This window comes from Acipenser ruthenus, chromosome 9 (assembly GCF_902713425.1).
Source record: "Acipenser ruthenus chromosome 9, fAciRut3.2 maternal haplotype, whole genome shotgun sequence".
NCBI lineage: Eukaryota > Metazoa > Chordata > Actinopteri > Acipenseriformes > Acipenseridae > Acipenser > Acipenser ruthenus.
The window spans coordinates 48,737,239-48,754,193 of NC_081197.1; the positions used below are offsets into that span (position 1 = coordinate 48,737,239).

At 39.7% G+C, this 16,955-nt stretch overlaps 1 protein-coding gene across 13 annotated transcripts in view; it reads left to right on the plus strand.

Annotated features, from left to right (window-relative positions):
• The window catches only part of LOC117405667 (dystrophin-like), a 689,570-nt gene that overhangs the window by 263,997 nt on the left and 408,618 nt on the right, over positions 1 to 16,955 (plus strand). For all 13 annotated transcript variants that reach the window (XM_034008883.3, XM_059030144.1, XM_059030147.1 and 10 more), the window contains 6 exons: positions 3,447 to 3,602; positions 4,122 to 4,292; positions 6,324 to 6,506; positions 11,307 to 11,441; positions 12,207 to 12,356; positions 14,363 to 14,524. In XM_034008883.3, the coding sequence (XP_033864774.3) occupies positions 3,447 to 3,602; positions 4,122 to 4,292; positions 6,324 to 6,506; positions 11,307 to 11,441; positions 12,207 to 12,356; positions 14,363 to 14,524 (957 nt within the window). The remainder of the gene's footprint in view (positions 1 to 3,446; positions 3,603 to 4,121; positions 4,293 to 6,323; positions 6,507 to 11,306; positions 11,442 to 12,206; positions 12,357 to 14,362; positions 14,525 to 16,955) is intronic.

A 16,955-nucleotide genomic window follows, 5' to 3' on the forward strand; every position in this document is an offset into this window, starting at 1 on the left:
GAACTATATAACGATAATACTGTAACTCATTTTTAGAAGGCCTTTGCTCTTATCCAAGTTGCTGCAGTGACATTGTAGATGCTATAACGAGTTATTGTAAATGAGAAACTGTTTTAGAAGACATATTTCATTAAGTAAACATGTATTTGAATGTTTTTGAAATTAAAAGTAGAAATACAAAACTGTGGCATTTTTCTTTGTGAATGTGCTAAGTGAAAAAACACAGATTCAAAAACCATCAAAATCTATCAAGGTAGCAAATCCTCCAAATTTAATACAGTGTAACTTACTTAAACACTTTTCACCTTTGTGCTTCAAAGATGGCCAATAAAAGAAACAGCAACACATATAGTAAATTAAGGCTTTATTCTGACTATGAAGCGAGCTGCATGATCCTTGTCTCCAACTAGTGTATGTTTTGGTGGGAGTGGCAGTTAGCTGAGTGTTGTGCAAATTTCAGTTTTAGTTTCTTAAAAAAAGATATACATTTGTTGATATTTGTTATTACATTAAGAGTGCATCTTTAAAGTACTAACACTTTCATAAAACAAACTAATTTAAAGACTGCTTTTTATATTATATTGATTGTTATTAAAGAAACCAACAACAGTCTAGGAAAGATTAATCAAAATGAAACTATTGTATATTTAAATATTTAGTCGGTGGTTAATGCCTGTCCATTGTTTTTGTGTGCCTCATATTTACCCCCAGAAACTTGGTTCTTGCCATCATTCCCTGCATTAGCCAAAATCTTCCCCTTCCCTACCATCCACAAGCTTTCTTCCATTCAGAATCAATGAAAACACTTCTTTTCTAGTCTCTAAATGAATGCCCAGAGGGGAGCCTATGGGTACAGCATTCAGTTCAAAGTTTAATCAATAGATCTCAAAAGAAGAGTGTTTTCATCTTAGGGAATCATTGATTGGGGAGGTGAGTAAGGCAGACACATGGGGTAGGGTTTTCAGAAGGTCGTAAATGATAACTCCAGTGTTAATCAAGAAACCGGTATGTAGCATTGATCTTGGCATTTTCAAGCAGTCGTTATGCCTATTTTGTTATTAAATAATCATCCTAATGTGATTTCCAAAATTATGTTGATTTATGAAATAATGTTACTATCTTAACGAGCAGTGCTTCTTGTGACTGTTTCTTTTGTTTGCGTGGGAATTTATCAGGAGTTAATTTGCACTTGGAAAAGGAGGGTTTTAATTAATGAAAGACTATATCTATAACTCACCTTGAAACAGAAATTTAACAGACCGTGGCTGTAATATTGACTACCTAGATAAGTCAATATTTGTACTTATGGAAATATTTTAGACTTTTATATACTTGTGGTTATGAATGAGATTTGTTCACTTGTTTTAACAATTTGTAACCTTAAGCCCGAAACACGCTGCCGGATGACATCACAGAAAGGGATGCATGGATGCATAAAATACAGTGGCAATGGGGCGAATCAATAGACAAAAAAATACTGAAGACATGCATGCATTCTCTCTTTCTATTAAACACACATGCATGCATACATACATACATACATACATACTGTACATATCCACACGGTATTCCATTGGTTTGTATATAATGTCTGTGCCGATATTTTTTGAAAACAAGACCTGACAGCCCCACATTGTACTTTTTAACTATTAGATTCAATATTTACAGAATACTTAAAAACTGCTGCTATAATCAAGATTAATTTATTATTAATTGCGTTATCATTACATTATACCAAATCACGTTTTTTATTTACAATGAAGGTAACCTATACTTTGTCGTCCAAAACAATAACTAACAACTCCAAACACAAATGACACTTCAAACGTATTTATTAATAGCCTACAATCGTACCGACTAAAATAAATACACAAGTTGATGTCAACAGAAAATAAATTCCAACCTGTATAGCTAGAGGGCTTACCCCCCTCCACCCCATACAAAAAATAAATACAAAAAGTTATTATTTTTCTTTAAATCTGTGCTGTCCGATTTTTACCCACATGTCAGATAACCGTAAATCAGCATTGTATATGTGAAGTTATCTAAATAAATGTACATTCTGCATGACAAAATGCACAATTTTAAATGAAGTTTACAAATTATACACAAAATAGATATTCCCATTATTTTTTATTTCATTTCCATTTGGCTGCTGCTCGCAGGTGAGAGAGCCGTCTCGCTGTACGCTAGTAGTTTCCATAACAGCGAATTATGCTTCCATTCATTTTTCTTGATCTCATTAACATGCATTTTGATTAACGAGTTCCCCTTATTTAGTCGTTGAGACAGGAAGTGATGTATGTGACCTGCGACAATTAAGCTTTTTAACGAGGAATGCGGTCATGAACGACCTCATCGACTAAATTTCAAAGCATTAATAGATTGATTTCTTTAATACATTTCGTTTGAAAATCACTTGCAACTAAAGCTCTTGTTACTATACCACGAGTTTGATACAATAACACTGTTTTTTGAAAATCCTGCCAATGGTGTGCAGCTCACCAGACCCAAGGTGCAACAGTCTTACAGCGCATCCTGACAAAGCACTTCTTGCTGCCTCTACTGATACGATATAAATCAATTATTTATTGAGCTGGGTAGAAGTTCATCTTTTTCTTCTATCCAATGAAACTGACACAAGATTCCATAGTTGGCAGTCAGATACAGTACAGTACATCCATGCCAGCTGGTACTTATCAATGTTATTAGTTTTATTTTACCTGGGGGGGGGGATAAAAATATATTATATAAAAAAAGGATACGCAGTTTAGTATTTGATATGCAGTACTGCAGCTGCATTACATTTTTTTTGCATTTCAAGAAGGACACAGGTACGAACTGTATGCCCGAGACCATTAATGTTGAGCAAACAACTTCCTCTTGTTTTAAGAAAATTCTTATCTGAGAGCAAGTAAAATGTTAAAGTAAATGAAAATGGAATCTACTCCCACAGCATAATATAGATTTATTGATGCACAATGCCTGTATTTGACTTATTACTCAATTTTGCCATGCCCAACAGAGTAGCGAATCAATTTGTACTCAATACTCAGTAGAATTGAATTAGTCATACAAGTCTATTAAGGGAATCTTTTAGAATGTAATTTTAAGTGTATTTCCAATCAGTGTAATGTAAAACTACTAACCATGGAACAATCTAAGGGTTTTAAGAAAGGGAGTCCTTCTGTAGGTTTGAGTGCATACTGTGATTTAATGATGTTTCATCCATAACTGATAAGCACATCTTGAAATCCTAAATGAAAGCTAGTAAATTAAATGACACACTTCTTCACATTATGAAAAAAAAAGTCTAAATTTTTGTCATTAAACGTACTAAGTTATTTTTTCTACTGTATTTCTAAGATGAAATGGTGAAGTGGCAAGGTGATATCAGGACAATGACACTCATTCTGTTTGTGTGTTTGTCTGTATTTTCTCGTTAGGCTTTGGTGAATGACATCCACACGATCCAGCCCAGTCTGAATGGTATCAACAATGTGGGCCAGACTCTCAAAACCGAGGCGGAACCTGCCTTTGCCAGCAAGCTGCAGGAAGAGCTCACTGAACTCAATGCTCAGTGGGAGAATATCTGCAAACAGGTGCAGGATAATTGAAAGAGCAAACTAATGAATTCTGCAGTGACAGACCAATTCTGTAGCCTTGCTATTGTCTACAGCACAAGCAGGCAACTTTCACCTTTCCATTCCACTCCTGTTGACGATCAAGTAAGGTCTTGGTCTTGCAATGGAATTGTCTGGAAGCTTGCCTACCCCTGAACTGTACGTTTCGAAATGGCACCTGTATAAATGCTTTGACAGCAAGGTGTCGTTTTCTTCCCCACAGCCTTCTCTTTCTACATGTTTCATTGCTCTATAAACATAGTAGTGTAGATTGAAAACCTCATTTTTTTATTAAACTTAAAATAAGGTAGACAGACTTATACATGTTACACTGTAATTTAGAGTTTTTGAAATTTAATTATTCTTTAAATATTAAACATGGAATTGTATATATTGCTGTCATTGTTGTCAACAATGTTTGTACATTCCGTTTTTAGAACAAAGGACTTGTCTGCAGTGCATTTTCTGACTGGAATCTTTTTTATATATATATTTAAGGCTTATGCTAAAAAGTCAGCCTTAAAGGGTGGATTAGACAAGACAGTAAGTCTGAGGAAGGACCTGTCTGAAATGCAGGAGTGGATAACGCAGGCGGAAGAAGATTACCTGGAGAGGGATTCTGAGTACAAAACACCAGAGGAGTTGAAAAGGGCAGTGGAGGAGTTAAAGGTAAACCTCTGAAAATCTGTACCAGGAAGCACCGTTATTCAATATGTATGTATTTCATTTTATTTAAAAACAAGTATAGTTTTGCAATGGAAATGTCTTTTTCTCTTAATCTAGTAAGGGATTACCAAAATATTACATTTTACCTATTTAAAAAAAAAAAAAGAACTTCTGTGTGACATTTCAAGAGGATCTCAGGTGGCTTGTGTAATTACTGATAAACGAACATATGTTTGTGGATTTTTACAGTGCTTTCATATTAGAGTAAAGAAGGTTAAGTCTGTTTTCTCCCTGAAGTCATTCAAACACGTCTCCTTTGTGTAACAAAAGTACACAGTGGAATTGTTATTTAAATAAAGATGTATAACTAAATGAACACAGCGATTTACATTCTATTGAGCCGTCTTATGACGTTAGATGACAAATTATAGGACAGCGTTGACAGTTTCCTACTGTTTAATGTATTTGAACTCGTCCATTGATACTCCAGCTAGATTTAATTGTTTCAGAATGCTTAGTTTTTTGTCTCAATGTATGTAAGATACAGTACTGCAAAATGTAACTGCATGTTTTAAATATTATCGAAACCCCGAATCCCATCTGAAACTTCTATTTCTGTCTCCTGCATTATTTTTGTCTGTCTTCTTAACAGACAGTTCCGACAGAGAATGAGGAAGATTATTTTTAAATTTAGATTATTAAAAAAAAATAAAAAGATGTATTTATTTATTTTAAACTTAGTAGGGGGCTGTTGGTGAGAACAACCATCTGCATTTTAGAATACCCCTTTCAGGATGAGGAGACATTCAGTATATATACTAAATATGCAGATGGTCTGTGATGCCAATGGAGTCATTACCAATGCTGTTACTAATTATCTCTGACAACTCATTATCCGTTGCCACCTGAGAGACTTTGTAAATCCTGGGGTATGTGTTTATGTGCCATCCATGCAGGTAAGAAGAATAATAATAATAATAATAATAATAATAATAATAATAATAATAATAATAATAATAATAGGCGGTGCTCCACTAAATGATGAGACCAGGGCTGGTGTAGATATTACTTTTAAGTGACCTGTTCATTTCAGTAATACAGCATAGCATTTTTAAGTAGTGTGGGATATATTTTGGCATGGTTTATTCTGAATAATAATTGCTATCCAGGGAGCTAGCTGACACAAAGGTTGACATTTGGGTAGTTACAGAGGCTGTACACCAGGGCTTTCTAATTTGATTTGGGGTTTAGAAAGTGTCAACATTTCTAGTGGGGTTCCTTATTATATTTGAGAAAAAATAGGGGATTGAAAAATAGTTGACTGGTCAGTCAGCTGTGATGACTGACTCTTCAGTCAATAAGTTTGAAGAAATCAGCACTGCCAAAGTATCCTTGTAGCATAATTAATGCCCATCAGCTCAAGCCCTTTAAAAAAACTGTTTTCAAAAATGTTAGTCACAGAAGACTATTTTTAATGTCTACATACTGTAAACTAAGTTTAAAAGGTTTAGAATGCTTACCATTAGTTATGCATGAATATATGGTACATAGATGGTGAATAATAAATTAACAACTGATGAAACCACGGGAAGTTATAACAAATAAACTGACCCGAATGATTAAACTCCAAATGTTCACTACGGGACACTAATTATGTAATTGACAAAATGCATGAAATACCTTAGAAATTAATTGGTAATTAATTATTCAATATGAAGTCATATGCACTGGTAACATTTCAAGTGTTACCTCATGCGATGCTATAAGAAAGAAAGAACCATTCTCAGATCAAATGTTTTCCTATTGCCTTCTCTACAAGTATTATTATTATTATTATTATTATTATTATTATTATTATTATTATTATTATTATAAATAATAATGAGTTCAATCTCAGTGTTTAATTGTATATTGGCTGTAATGAAACTGTAAACTGATTTATTATTAATGTAAATTCTTTAGGCTGCGGTAAATAATTGAAAACCTGGATACTCCATGAAATAACCCGAGATGATTGTATGCATGTGGTTTCAGAGGGCTCAAGAGGAGGTCCAGCAGAAGGAGGTGAAGGTAAAGCTCCTCACAGATTCGGTGAACAGTTTCATAGCGAAGGCTCCTCCCGTCGCTCATGAGGCCTTAAACACTGAACTTGGCGTTCTGACGTCCAACTACCAGAGACTGTGCAGCAGGCTGAACGGCAAATGCAAAACGTTAGAGGTCAGTCTTTGTTTATGAATCAGCATAACACATTACATGACCAAACAGAACTATTGTGGGCTGCATTTTGCAGAACCTTTAAAAACGATGTTTACCATAACCAGTTTACCATGGTTCTTACCATGCTTTTCCATCCTTGCCTTTGTTTCGCCTTGCTTTTACTGTGCTGTTGCCATGGTGTACAGCTGTACGCATTTATAAGAGCACAGTCCAATATCTATTGCATCCAAATCTAGCAAGGACTATGTATGTCTCTGTAAGTACTATATTTGAAGTATATTTGAAAAGTTGAGTAAAGAAGCCCATGGGAGCAGTGATAATCAAAATATAAATTGTGTGAAATAGCTTCAGGGCAGAAGTAAGATTCATTTTTGGACAAGGTGAAAATTAAAATCTACATTTATTAAATCCAAATGGCATGTTTATTGTGAAAACCGAAAACAAATATTAAAGGAAAATGATGATGCAAAAGAAAACGCTGTTTATACCTGAGGGGGGCACATACAATCACAATAAGTAGATCATTGAAAATAATGATAATCTATCCTAAATGTAGCAAATTACATTATGAACTGTTTTAATACCAATTTATTATCCATATCCAATGCCAAGGTTATGAATAACACATTATAGCTGTTATTTCCCTGAAAAACTAGACCTGCATTCATGTCATGTGAAACATAATTGCATTACAAGTGCCTATGCCTATGCACATTCTAAATCACTTAGGACTTACAAGGTTTATATATATTATATATATATATATATATATATATATATATATATATATATATATATATATATATATATATATAAATCTGGTTACGGGGGTGTGGCAATGCGCCCCGCCCCTGTGTGCATTTGTGTGTTGTGTGTTGCGTGCGTGTGTTAATGTTGGTGTATAGTCATTGGTACACGGGATATAAACGGGTCTGTGTTTCACGTGTATTTAAAAAGTGTAGATTTGTATTTAGGCACGGGGATGGCACATCACATCACGTGCAAGTAAAAAGTAATATGTGAGCACGGGGAATTGCACTTTAATTAATTCACGTGCAGTTGTACCGAGATTCCAATTGAATGATTGACTAGCAATCGAATCTCGGTACAACTGCATAAAAGCTGCATGTTTTCACTCACTGGGGGGTTGGTGTTCGGTGAGTGGAGAACGGGTTAGGAGACGGAGGGTATTGTAAAGTAAAATAAGTAGTAAAAGAAGCTCACCGTGTTTGTCTGTGTAGTCCGTTTTGTTTGTCTGTTTATTTTGGCTCAAGTGCCGTGTCCTGTGTTCTTGTTGTTAAACCTTTTTATTTATTTGTTATTAAACGCTGAGTGCAACCATCGCACTCAGTTTCTCTCATCATCACTGTCTGTCTGTGTGTTTCTCTCTCTGGTCTGAGTTCCTCCCTGCAGCCGTCTTTGTGACACGTGGTGTCAGAGTGGGATAACAGCGCCTCCAGGGCTCAGGCCAGAGCGGGAACCGCAGTTTTTTTTGGGGGGGAAAAAAAAAAAAAAAAACAAAAGGAGAAGAAATGGGGAGAAGAGGCTGGAGAAGAGCACAGGAGGGCAAAGGGAGAAAGGCGGAAGCAGGGCTGTGGTGTTTCGACTGTGGCCAAACTAGCCACACCACCATACCCTGCTCCGTCCACAGGACCCTACAGGCAATGGCCCAAAGACTGGGATGGGGGGAGTGGTGCCCTGGCTGTGGGGCATATGGGCACACGTTGGCCCTATGCCCCATGCAGGATGAAGAGGAGGAGCCCTTGCTGCCACGTCCTATGCCTGAGCGGGAGGAGCCTGAGCGTCCACAGCCCGAGTGGGAGGAGCCCGAGTGGGAGGAGCCCGAGCGTCCACGGCCCGAGTGGGAGGAGCCCGAGCGTCCACGGCCCGAGTGGGAGGAGCCCGAGCGTCCACGGCCCGAGTGGGAGGAGTCGGTGCGTCCACGGCCCGAGAGGGAGGAGTCGGTGCGTCCACGGCCCGAGAGGGAGGAGTCGGTGCGTCCACGGCCCGAGAGGGAGGAGTCGGTGCGTCCACGGCCCGAGAGGGAGGAGTCGGTGCGTCCACGGCCCGGAGGGGAGGAGCCGGTGCATTCTAGGTCCGGAGGGGAGGAGCCAGTGCGTCCTGTGTCCGGAGGGGAGGAGCTGAAGGCCCAAACCCCTATTTTTTTTTGGGAGGGACGAGGGCGTGAAGCTCAGGCTCCACAGCAGCCGCTGTTTTTGCTGCTGAAGGGAGCCCAGCGGAGACGCCCGCCACCAGCTCTACCCCCGCTGTCGGAGGAGCCGGCAGCGCCACCAGCAGAGGGAAAATGCCTGCTGGTTCAGCCCCAAGAGCCGGAAGGGGAGGGGTTACAGGCTCAACCCCCTAAAAATTTTTGGGGGGGAGAAGGGCAGGATGCTGGTGTCCCCCAGCAGCCTCTAGCTATGCTGCTGAAGGCAGCACGGCGCGCACATGCCCAGCCGCCACAGCAGAGGGAGCCAGCACCGCCAGGAGCAGAGGAGCTGGAGCTGCCTCTGCCTCCACCACCGCCAGGAGCAGAGGAGCTGGAGCTGCCTCTGCCTCCACCACCGCCAGGAGCAGAGGAGCTGGAGCTACCTCTGCCTCCACCACCGCCAGGAGCAGAGGAGCTGGAGCTGCCTCTGCCTCCACCACCGCCAGGAGCAGAGGAGCTGGAGCTGCCTCTGCCTCCACCACCGCCAGGAGCAGAGGAGCAGGAGCTGCCTCTGCCTCCGCCACCGCCCGGAGCAGAGGAGCAGGAGCTGCCTCTGCCTCCACCACCGCCAGGAGCAGAGGAGCAGGAGCTGCCTCTGCCTCCGCCTCCACCACCGCCAGGAGCAGAGGAGCTGGAGCTACCTCTGCCTCCACCACCGCCAGGAGCAGAGGAGCAGGAGCTGCCTCTGCTGCCCGTACCTCCGCAGGGAGTACGGTGGCCGGAGCCCCAGAAAGGGGAGCTGCCGGCCACGAAGAAGGGGGAGGAGGTCTGGAGACCACTTTCCCCAGCAGCAGTTTCGCTGCCGGCAGTACTGTGGTCGGAGCCCCACCAAAGGGAGCTACCGGCTACAAAGACAGGGGGAGAGGTCAGGAGACCAGCATCCCCCGCAGCAATTTCGCTGCAAGCATGGACCAGAAGGCTGTCAGCCGTGCCACTACCGGCAGGGGTGCTGACAGCATTGCCAGCCATGGGCCCACTGAATCCTCCCTTCCCAGCCCGAGACTTTGGCCTGGACTGCTGGATTTTTAAGGGGGGAGGTGGCCGTTGAGGCCATGTGTGCTGCGCACAAGGGGGGGTATATGTGGCAATGCGCCCCGCCCCTGTGTGCATTTGTGTGTTGTGTGTTGCGTGCGTGTGTTAATGTTGGTGTATAGTCATTGGTACACGGGATATAAACGGGTCTGTGTTTCACGTGTATTTAAAAAGTGTAGATTTGTATTTAGGCACGGGGATGGCACATCACATCACGTGCAAGTAAAAAGTAATATGTGAGCACGGGGAATTGCACTTTAATTAATTCACGTGCAGTTGTACCGAGATTCCAATTGAATGATTGACTAGCAATCGAATCTCGGTACAACTGCATAAAAGCTGCATGTTTTCACTCACTGGGGGGTTGGTGTTCGGTGAGTGGAGAACGGGTTAGGAGACGGAGGGTATTGTAAAGTAAAATAAGTAGTAAAAGAAGCTCACCGTGTTTGTCTGTGTAGTCCGTTTTGTTTGTCTGTTTATTTTGGCTCAAGTGCCGTGTCCTGTGTTCTGTTTGTTAAACCTTTTTATTTATTTGTTATTAAACGCTGAGTGCAACCATCGCACTCAGTTTCTCTCATCATCACCGTCTGTCTGTGTGTTTCTCTCTCTGGTCTGAGTTCCTCCCTGCAGCCGTCTTTGTGACAGGGGGTGTTGCAGAATAAAATGCAGCAATGTTTTATTGTATTCTTATTCCAGATTGCAGTAATGCATACAGATCTCAGTGCAGAGTTACTTTGTTTGAATGAGAGATCATAAAACAGGCAAAGATGCAGAAGCTCAGTTATGTAAAAAGGAGTTCATATCTACCACATCATGCTTTTAAACTTTAATTTCCACGAAGCCGCATCCTGGTCAAAGTTCACTGACAACATCTTTCATTCATTCGAGCAGCACTTCCTCTCTATTCCAGTTATCATTACGATTAATATTGTTATCATAAATGAGTTGTTTGGCACTGCGTTCTTCCTGAGTGGGTGGCTTTTAAACATTTAAACTGTGATTATTAGTCTCTTGCTGATATTGAATGATCTCTCATTCAACTGAACTCAGCACAGATATCTATATTGCCTTGAGCATTGATATTTTGTTGAGTGCCATTGTTCTAAACTAGCGTTATCAGAAAGTCAACAGAGGTAATTCACTCTATATTAGTAGTATACTGTATCTGTTAAAAAATCTTTCTTTGCCATCAGCCCTGCTAGCTGTGGGCAGTTGATGAACTGCCCGGGCAGATGCCGAAATGACATAAAATTCGAAGCTAATTCGGCATCTGCCCGCTGCAGCTGGGCACTTCGGCAACTGCCCGATTTCGGCATCGGTCCATAACATATATATATATATATATATATATATATATATATATATATATATATATATTCCCAAAAGTTATTGTCTGACAACCATAAATCTGGTTATGGTTGCTATAAATCACAAACACAGTTTTTTTTAGGTGGGTTGAAAATTCCCCAAACTGTATTTTATGTTTTTTTTCCTTCTTAAATGCATTTACTGTATGCCTCACTGGAGTTCTGTATCAGCTCATAAGTCTTTGTCCTTAGGAGGTCTGGGCCTGCTGGTGTGAACTCCTGTCATATCTCGAGGCAGAGAACAGATGGCTGGACGAGTTGGAACTTAAACTGAGAGCTACAGACAACATCCAGGGGGGTGCAGAGGAAATCTCAGAGGCACTGGATGTGAGTGACTTACTCCACAAGATATCCACGGCCATGCATCTGAACTCGTCACTCTCAACATGGTTACATTATTCATACCTTGTTGTGTCCTTGGTATTCGGTTCGAAAAGGACAATATTTATTTATTTATTTATTTATTGTTCAGTAACACTCATTACAATAAGCAGTATGACATGCTATATCACAAGTAAGTATTGGAATTAGTGTGTTCATATGAATGGAATTTATCGTTATTGAATATATGGGCTTTCCTCATGTTTAAAATACTGGCTTTCCTCATGTTTAAAATACTACATTTGAAATTTAATAAGTTTTACACTGCTGAATGTTTAGCATACAAGAAAGTGGCTAACAGCAATGTCTTTATCAATGTCTTTAGCAGTTTGAGGTTGGATGTGCTTAATATTAACATAGCTAGATAGATTATTGGTTTATTTAGCAGACGCCTTTATCCAAGGCGACTTACAGAGACTAGGGTGTGTGAACTTTGCATCAGTTGCAGAGTCACTTACAATTACATCTCACCCGAAAGACGGAGCACAAGGAGGTTAAGTGACTTGCTCAGGGTCACACAATGAGTCAGTGGCTGAGGTGGGATTTGAACCGGGGACCTTCTGGTTACAAGCCGGTTTCTTTAACCACTGGACCACACAATGCATGGCGATCATGTTACTGTCCTTCCTGTTGGCAGTGCCCATATGCATCTACTTGGCTGCTGTTTCCTATACCATGTCATACCGCCTGACTCCTTTCTCTCTGTTTCAGTCTCTGGAAAGTATGTTGCACCACCCAGAGGACAACCGTAATCAGATTCGAGAGCTTGCCCAGACACTGACAGATGGAGGAATCCTAGATGAGCTGATTAATGAGAAGCAAGAGACCTTTAATACTCGCTGGGATGAGCTTCTGCAGCAGGTAGGAGTAAAACTTTTTGAAAGCATTCGCAAACATTTTGGTTTATATATATGAGCATGACTTCAGTTATTACCCCCACAATAAGGTGTTTCTGAAATCTTTACTGGGAAGTACTGAAAATCTTTTTTCAAAACATAAAATTATAATCCTATTTAACTATGCTCCACCCATCAAACCATCAAACTCATAAAAAGGGCCTGTCTGGATCAAAATGAATCACTTCCTCTGCAGTATGCCTGTTTCTCTGTCTGCCTGCACACTTGAATAGCTTGTGGTGTGATACTACCAGTATACAAGTGAGAAGAACTTTTTCCATACTTAAATTCTTAACGTGAGGCAAGAATCAGTTAATTAGGTCTTTGTCAATGACAGAATAAATACAACAAGTCTGTGACAATCCAGTACATCTTCAGTTTGTTATGCAGAATGCTAATGAAGTGTGTTTCATATCCCCCTCAGGGGTAGTACAGTATGAGCACTGCCCTTCCAGCTGTAACAAGGCTAGCTACTGTAGTGTCATCCCTCACACGTTCATGAGTGTATCACAGAATGCATTATGGTGTAGGTTGTCCTGTTATCTGCTGGGATGGGCTAATAAATGCTAGGGCAGCAGTGTGGAGTAGTGGTTAGGGCTCTGGTCTCTTGACCGGAGTGTCACATCCAGGTGGGGGACTCTGCTGCTGTACCCTTGAGCAAGGTTCTTTACCTAGATTACTCCAGTAAAAACCCAACTGTATAAATGGGTAATTGTATGTAAACATAATGTGATATCTTGTAACAATTGTAAGTCGCCCTGGATAAGGGCATCTGCTAAGAAATATATAATAATAATAATAATAATAATAATAATAATAATAATAATAATAATAATAATAATAATAATAATAATAATAGCATGCTGGTAAATACATAGGGCTTTAGTGTAATACTGGTATGCTTATGTTTTATGACCAATGGCGTATCCAAATACCTCCACTGTTTAAATATGAAATTGGGACCAGACCTATCTTTTTACTTACTTTTAAGAAAACACTTAGGAGACTGTTATCACTAGTATAATTGGTTGTAGATCAATTCAACAGATGCTTATATCTGCTCATCTGAATGTAATGAATGTCTATCAGTACTTGCACATTGTGCTGTGTGAAGTTGTTAAAGCAATCACGGAATGAATGCAGTTTAAAACATACAGTAGAAACCTTGCAATACCAAACATGTTTTAAAGTACCACTAGTGTAGATATCAAAGATGTATATCTGAGGTGAAACATCCTGTTCAATTGTACCTAAAAAAAATATATATCATAAAGAAGGAACAAAGCATGCCACTTGCAGCATGTACATCTCTACCAAAGCTAGACTCCTTTTAATTCCTAAAAACATCTATAACCAGAAGAAGGTACTGTATGTAATTTCCTCAGAAACAGATTAGCATTGCAGCAGTTTGCTTTGCCAGTGACCTTGTTCTTAGTGTCTCTCCTAAATCTCCTAAAACACATAATGAGATGACAGCACAGTGTAGCCTTGTGGGGTTCTTTGTTTATGTGCTGTACTTGAATCAGAATAGAGTTCATCACGAATACAAACACATCTAGCGAGCTCGTGGGTGAAACACAAGGAAGACTTGTTGAGGCTGCAGCTGAATATGTGGAAAGAGCATTAAGGCATTCTCCTGTAAAAAGGTGACCCTTTTTGTAACCGGTTTGAATCAGTTTTTTGTAGACAAATGAACTTCTCATTTCAAGATTACACCCTCATGCAGATGTACTGCTCTTCTTTGAAAGAATACTGAGTTCTGTAGTGAATTGAAAATAGTCTTTTATGGTGTTCCTAATTAGCAAGTTGACTTCCCACTTGCACAAAGTTTTCAATTATAAAACTGTCTGAATGGATGAATATTATCTGGCAAAACTGCAGATAACTGGAATATCTTCCACATATGTGATATAAGTGAAGACAATGAATTTCTTTGTCACATTTTTTTTAATTTTTTTTATTTTATTTCAGGCTGTAAGGAGACAGCAGTCCCTTGAGCATAGTATCCAATCTGCTCAGGAAACTGACAAAACAATGCGCTTAATCCAGGAGTCTCTAGCAACCATTGATCGGCACCTAACAGCCTACATTACAGATCGGATTGACGCAGCTCAGATCCCAACGGAAGCACAGGTAATGAGAAAGGTTAACATTCTTACCGACATATCCAGTGAAACAAGTAACAGGTAACGTGTTAAACCTTATTTCAGCACCAGAGGCTGTACATTGCAGACTCTTTATCAGTTGTAAAGGTGGTGTTTGCCTTTTTAGGCAAAAGACTAAAGCTGAAAAATAAATTCTGTAATTGAAAATTTAATGCGGCGGAGAAATTGTTCACTTTATCATAAAGTGCCGTTAATCACTGTAATTGCTGAAAATGAGTTTACTTACAATGTTAACATTAGCCTTACAGGCTGTATTTTGCAATTAAGTCGTGTGTGGCTCATATTTAAGACACCCAAGGGTTCTATTCATTAAGTATAGACACCAAACAAACAGATAATTTACTACGACACACTAAATGTAATTTATGTAAATCTTAAATTACATCCTCGGATTCTTTAACCGTTATAGATCTTCATGGGATAAAATGATCGTGTTAGATTTTGTGGACACAGCTCTGACAGTGATGCCATTGAAATTAAAAGCATTTATTCCAAGAAGGCATAGTTTTGTCTTACCTCTGGCAATTTAACTTTACTTTGAGAAACAGCCTAATATTTTTTCCATGTGGCTCATACACCATCTTGTGGCAATCCAATGATAATGCTGAAACAAATATGACAGAAAAGCTTATGTGTTCATTTTCTGCTTCCCATAGAATGATACTATGCAGTGCACAGCTACCATTATCCACCCCCCTTGTTTTGGTAAATGAGATTACTCTTCAACTAATCAGATGTCACCTGCTTACCATGCTGGTTTAGATGGCTAGCAATAGAAACCGCAGTCTCACTCAAGTATTAAAAGTTAATCTTGCTAATCTCTGCCACGTGGAATTCTAAAGTAGTTACCCGGTGCACTCTGAAACACACACAAACACAGGTTCATGTATACTGTATTCACAGGCGTGTTCTGCTGTCCTTTTGAGGATATTCACATTGACTCACATTATATTTGAATGTATAATATCTACTGTAACTCCAGTCCATAGAACGGTATATGAAATTACAGGGGAAGCAATAGTCATTACAGTAAACAAGTAGCTTAAGTTTTAATAGGAAATCCATATTTTTTCCTGGCACATACACATTTTGTTTGCTGTGTCTGGAGGCAAATGCTCCAGGAACATCTTTACATAAACCTAATCCTAACTGTGACAGGGTGACCGATGGTCTGACGTCAGGCAGAAGCAGGAACAAACTACTGACACCAGGGACGTACTGCAGGTAAAGGCGCTCACGCCGTTTTTATTTACAAAAACAAATAAAATATTTTAACAAAAAAAACACTTGCTCACAGAGCGAAAATAAAAGGTTTAAACAAAAATAACTCTCGAACACAAAATAACACGGTCAGGCTGGGCAAAAGCCTTCACTGATCCTTTGTCTTTTTTAAATACAGTTTCTCTCTCTCTCTCTGCTCGCTCTCTCCTCTCTCACACCCACCTCGAGTGCCGAGAGCTGCAGGCTTTTTATATCATGGCCGAGGGGTTTAACTAATTAGTAAATCATCCTATTACCCCTCAGCCACAATCTGCACGGGTTTATTAATTATGTTGTGGATGGGGCTACCCATCCACACTAAACAAAACAATCGGCTACGCCGTCATTTCAACAAAACAATAACAAAACATACGACGCTTCGCCGACATAAAAATAAACAAACACAAAACAATCTGCGGAGGGGGAGACCCCGATCTAAAAATAAATAAACAAAATAATGTACAGGGCACCTCGCCCTGTTACATAACCTTAAATCCTTTAACTTAATCCCAGACCCTAAAGTCACTAACAGGTTGTAAAATTGTGTTTCAGTAACCCTGCAAGATGATTGAAATCATTCTCTAAGCATTGGATGCTGTTCAAAATGAGCAAAAATGCATAACTACCGTTTTTATCTGGTTGACACATTCCAAACAACACACATTTGTACCCAAAGAGTTGTAAACAATGTCCACTGGCATATCATATTTTCCCTTTTGAAGTTTTTTGAAAATGTTGGTAATGACATGAAACTGTATTGATAGCATTATAGTAAATATCTAGGACACATCAGGAAATATTGAAGTTGGTTATAAAAAGGTTTTATAAGACAATATGAACTTGTATTTGGGATGGGCGCAAATCTACTTGAAGTAGGCACAAGGAAGCTTGTTCAGTGACTTGTAAAATTAAAAGCTCTGTATAACAAGCCCGTATGACAGCTGTGGATTAATGCACTCTTATGAGTCGTCAGGCTCTGCACAGTTGCACTCTGGGTAAGCCTACACTCAGCCCCCCTGGAGCTCATTGATATCTCTGCTGCAGAGCAGAAAACATCTGATAACTACTTAGCTTAGACTAACTATTCATTTGCTGTTGCACTATCAAGGGCCTATGGAGTGGTGTTAATATGCTGTTGT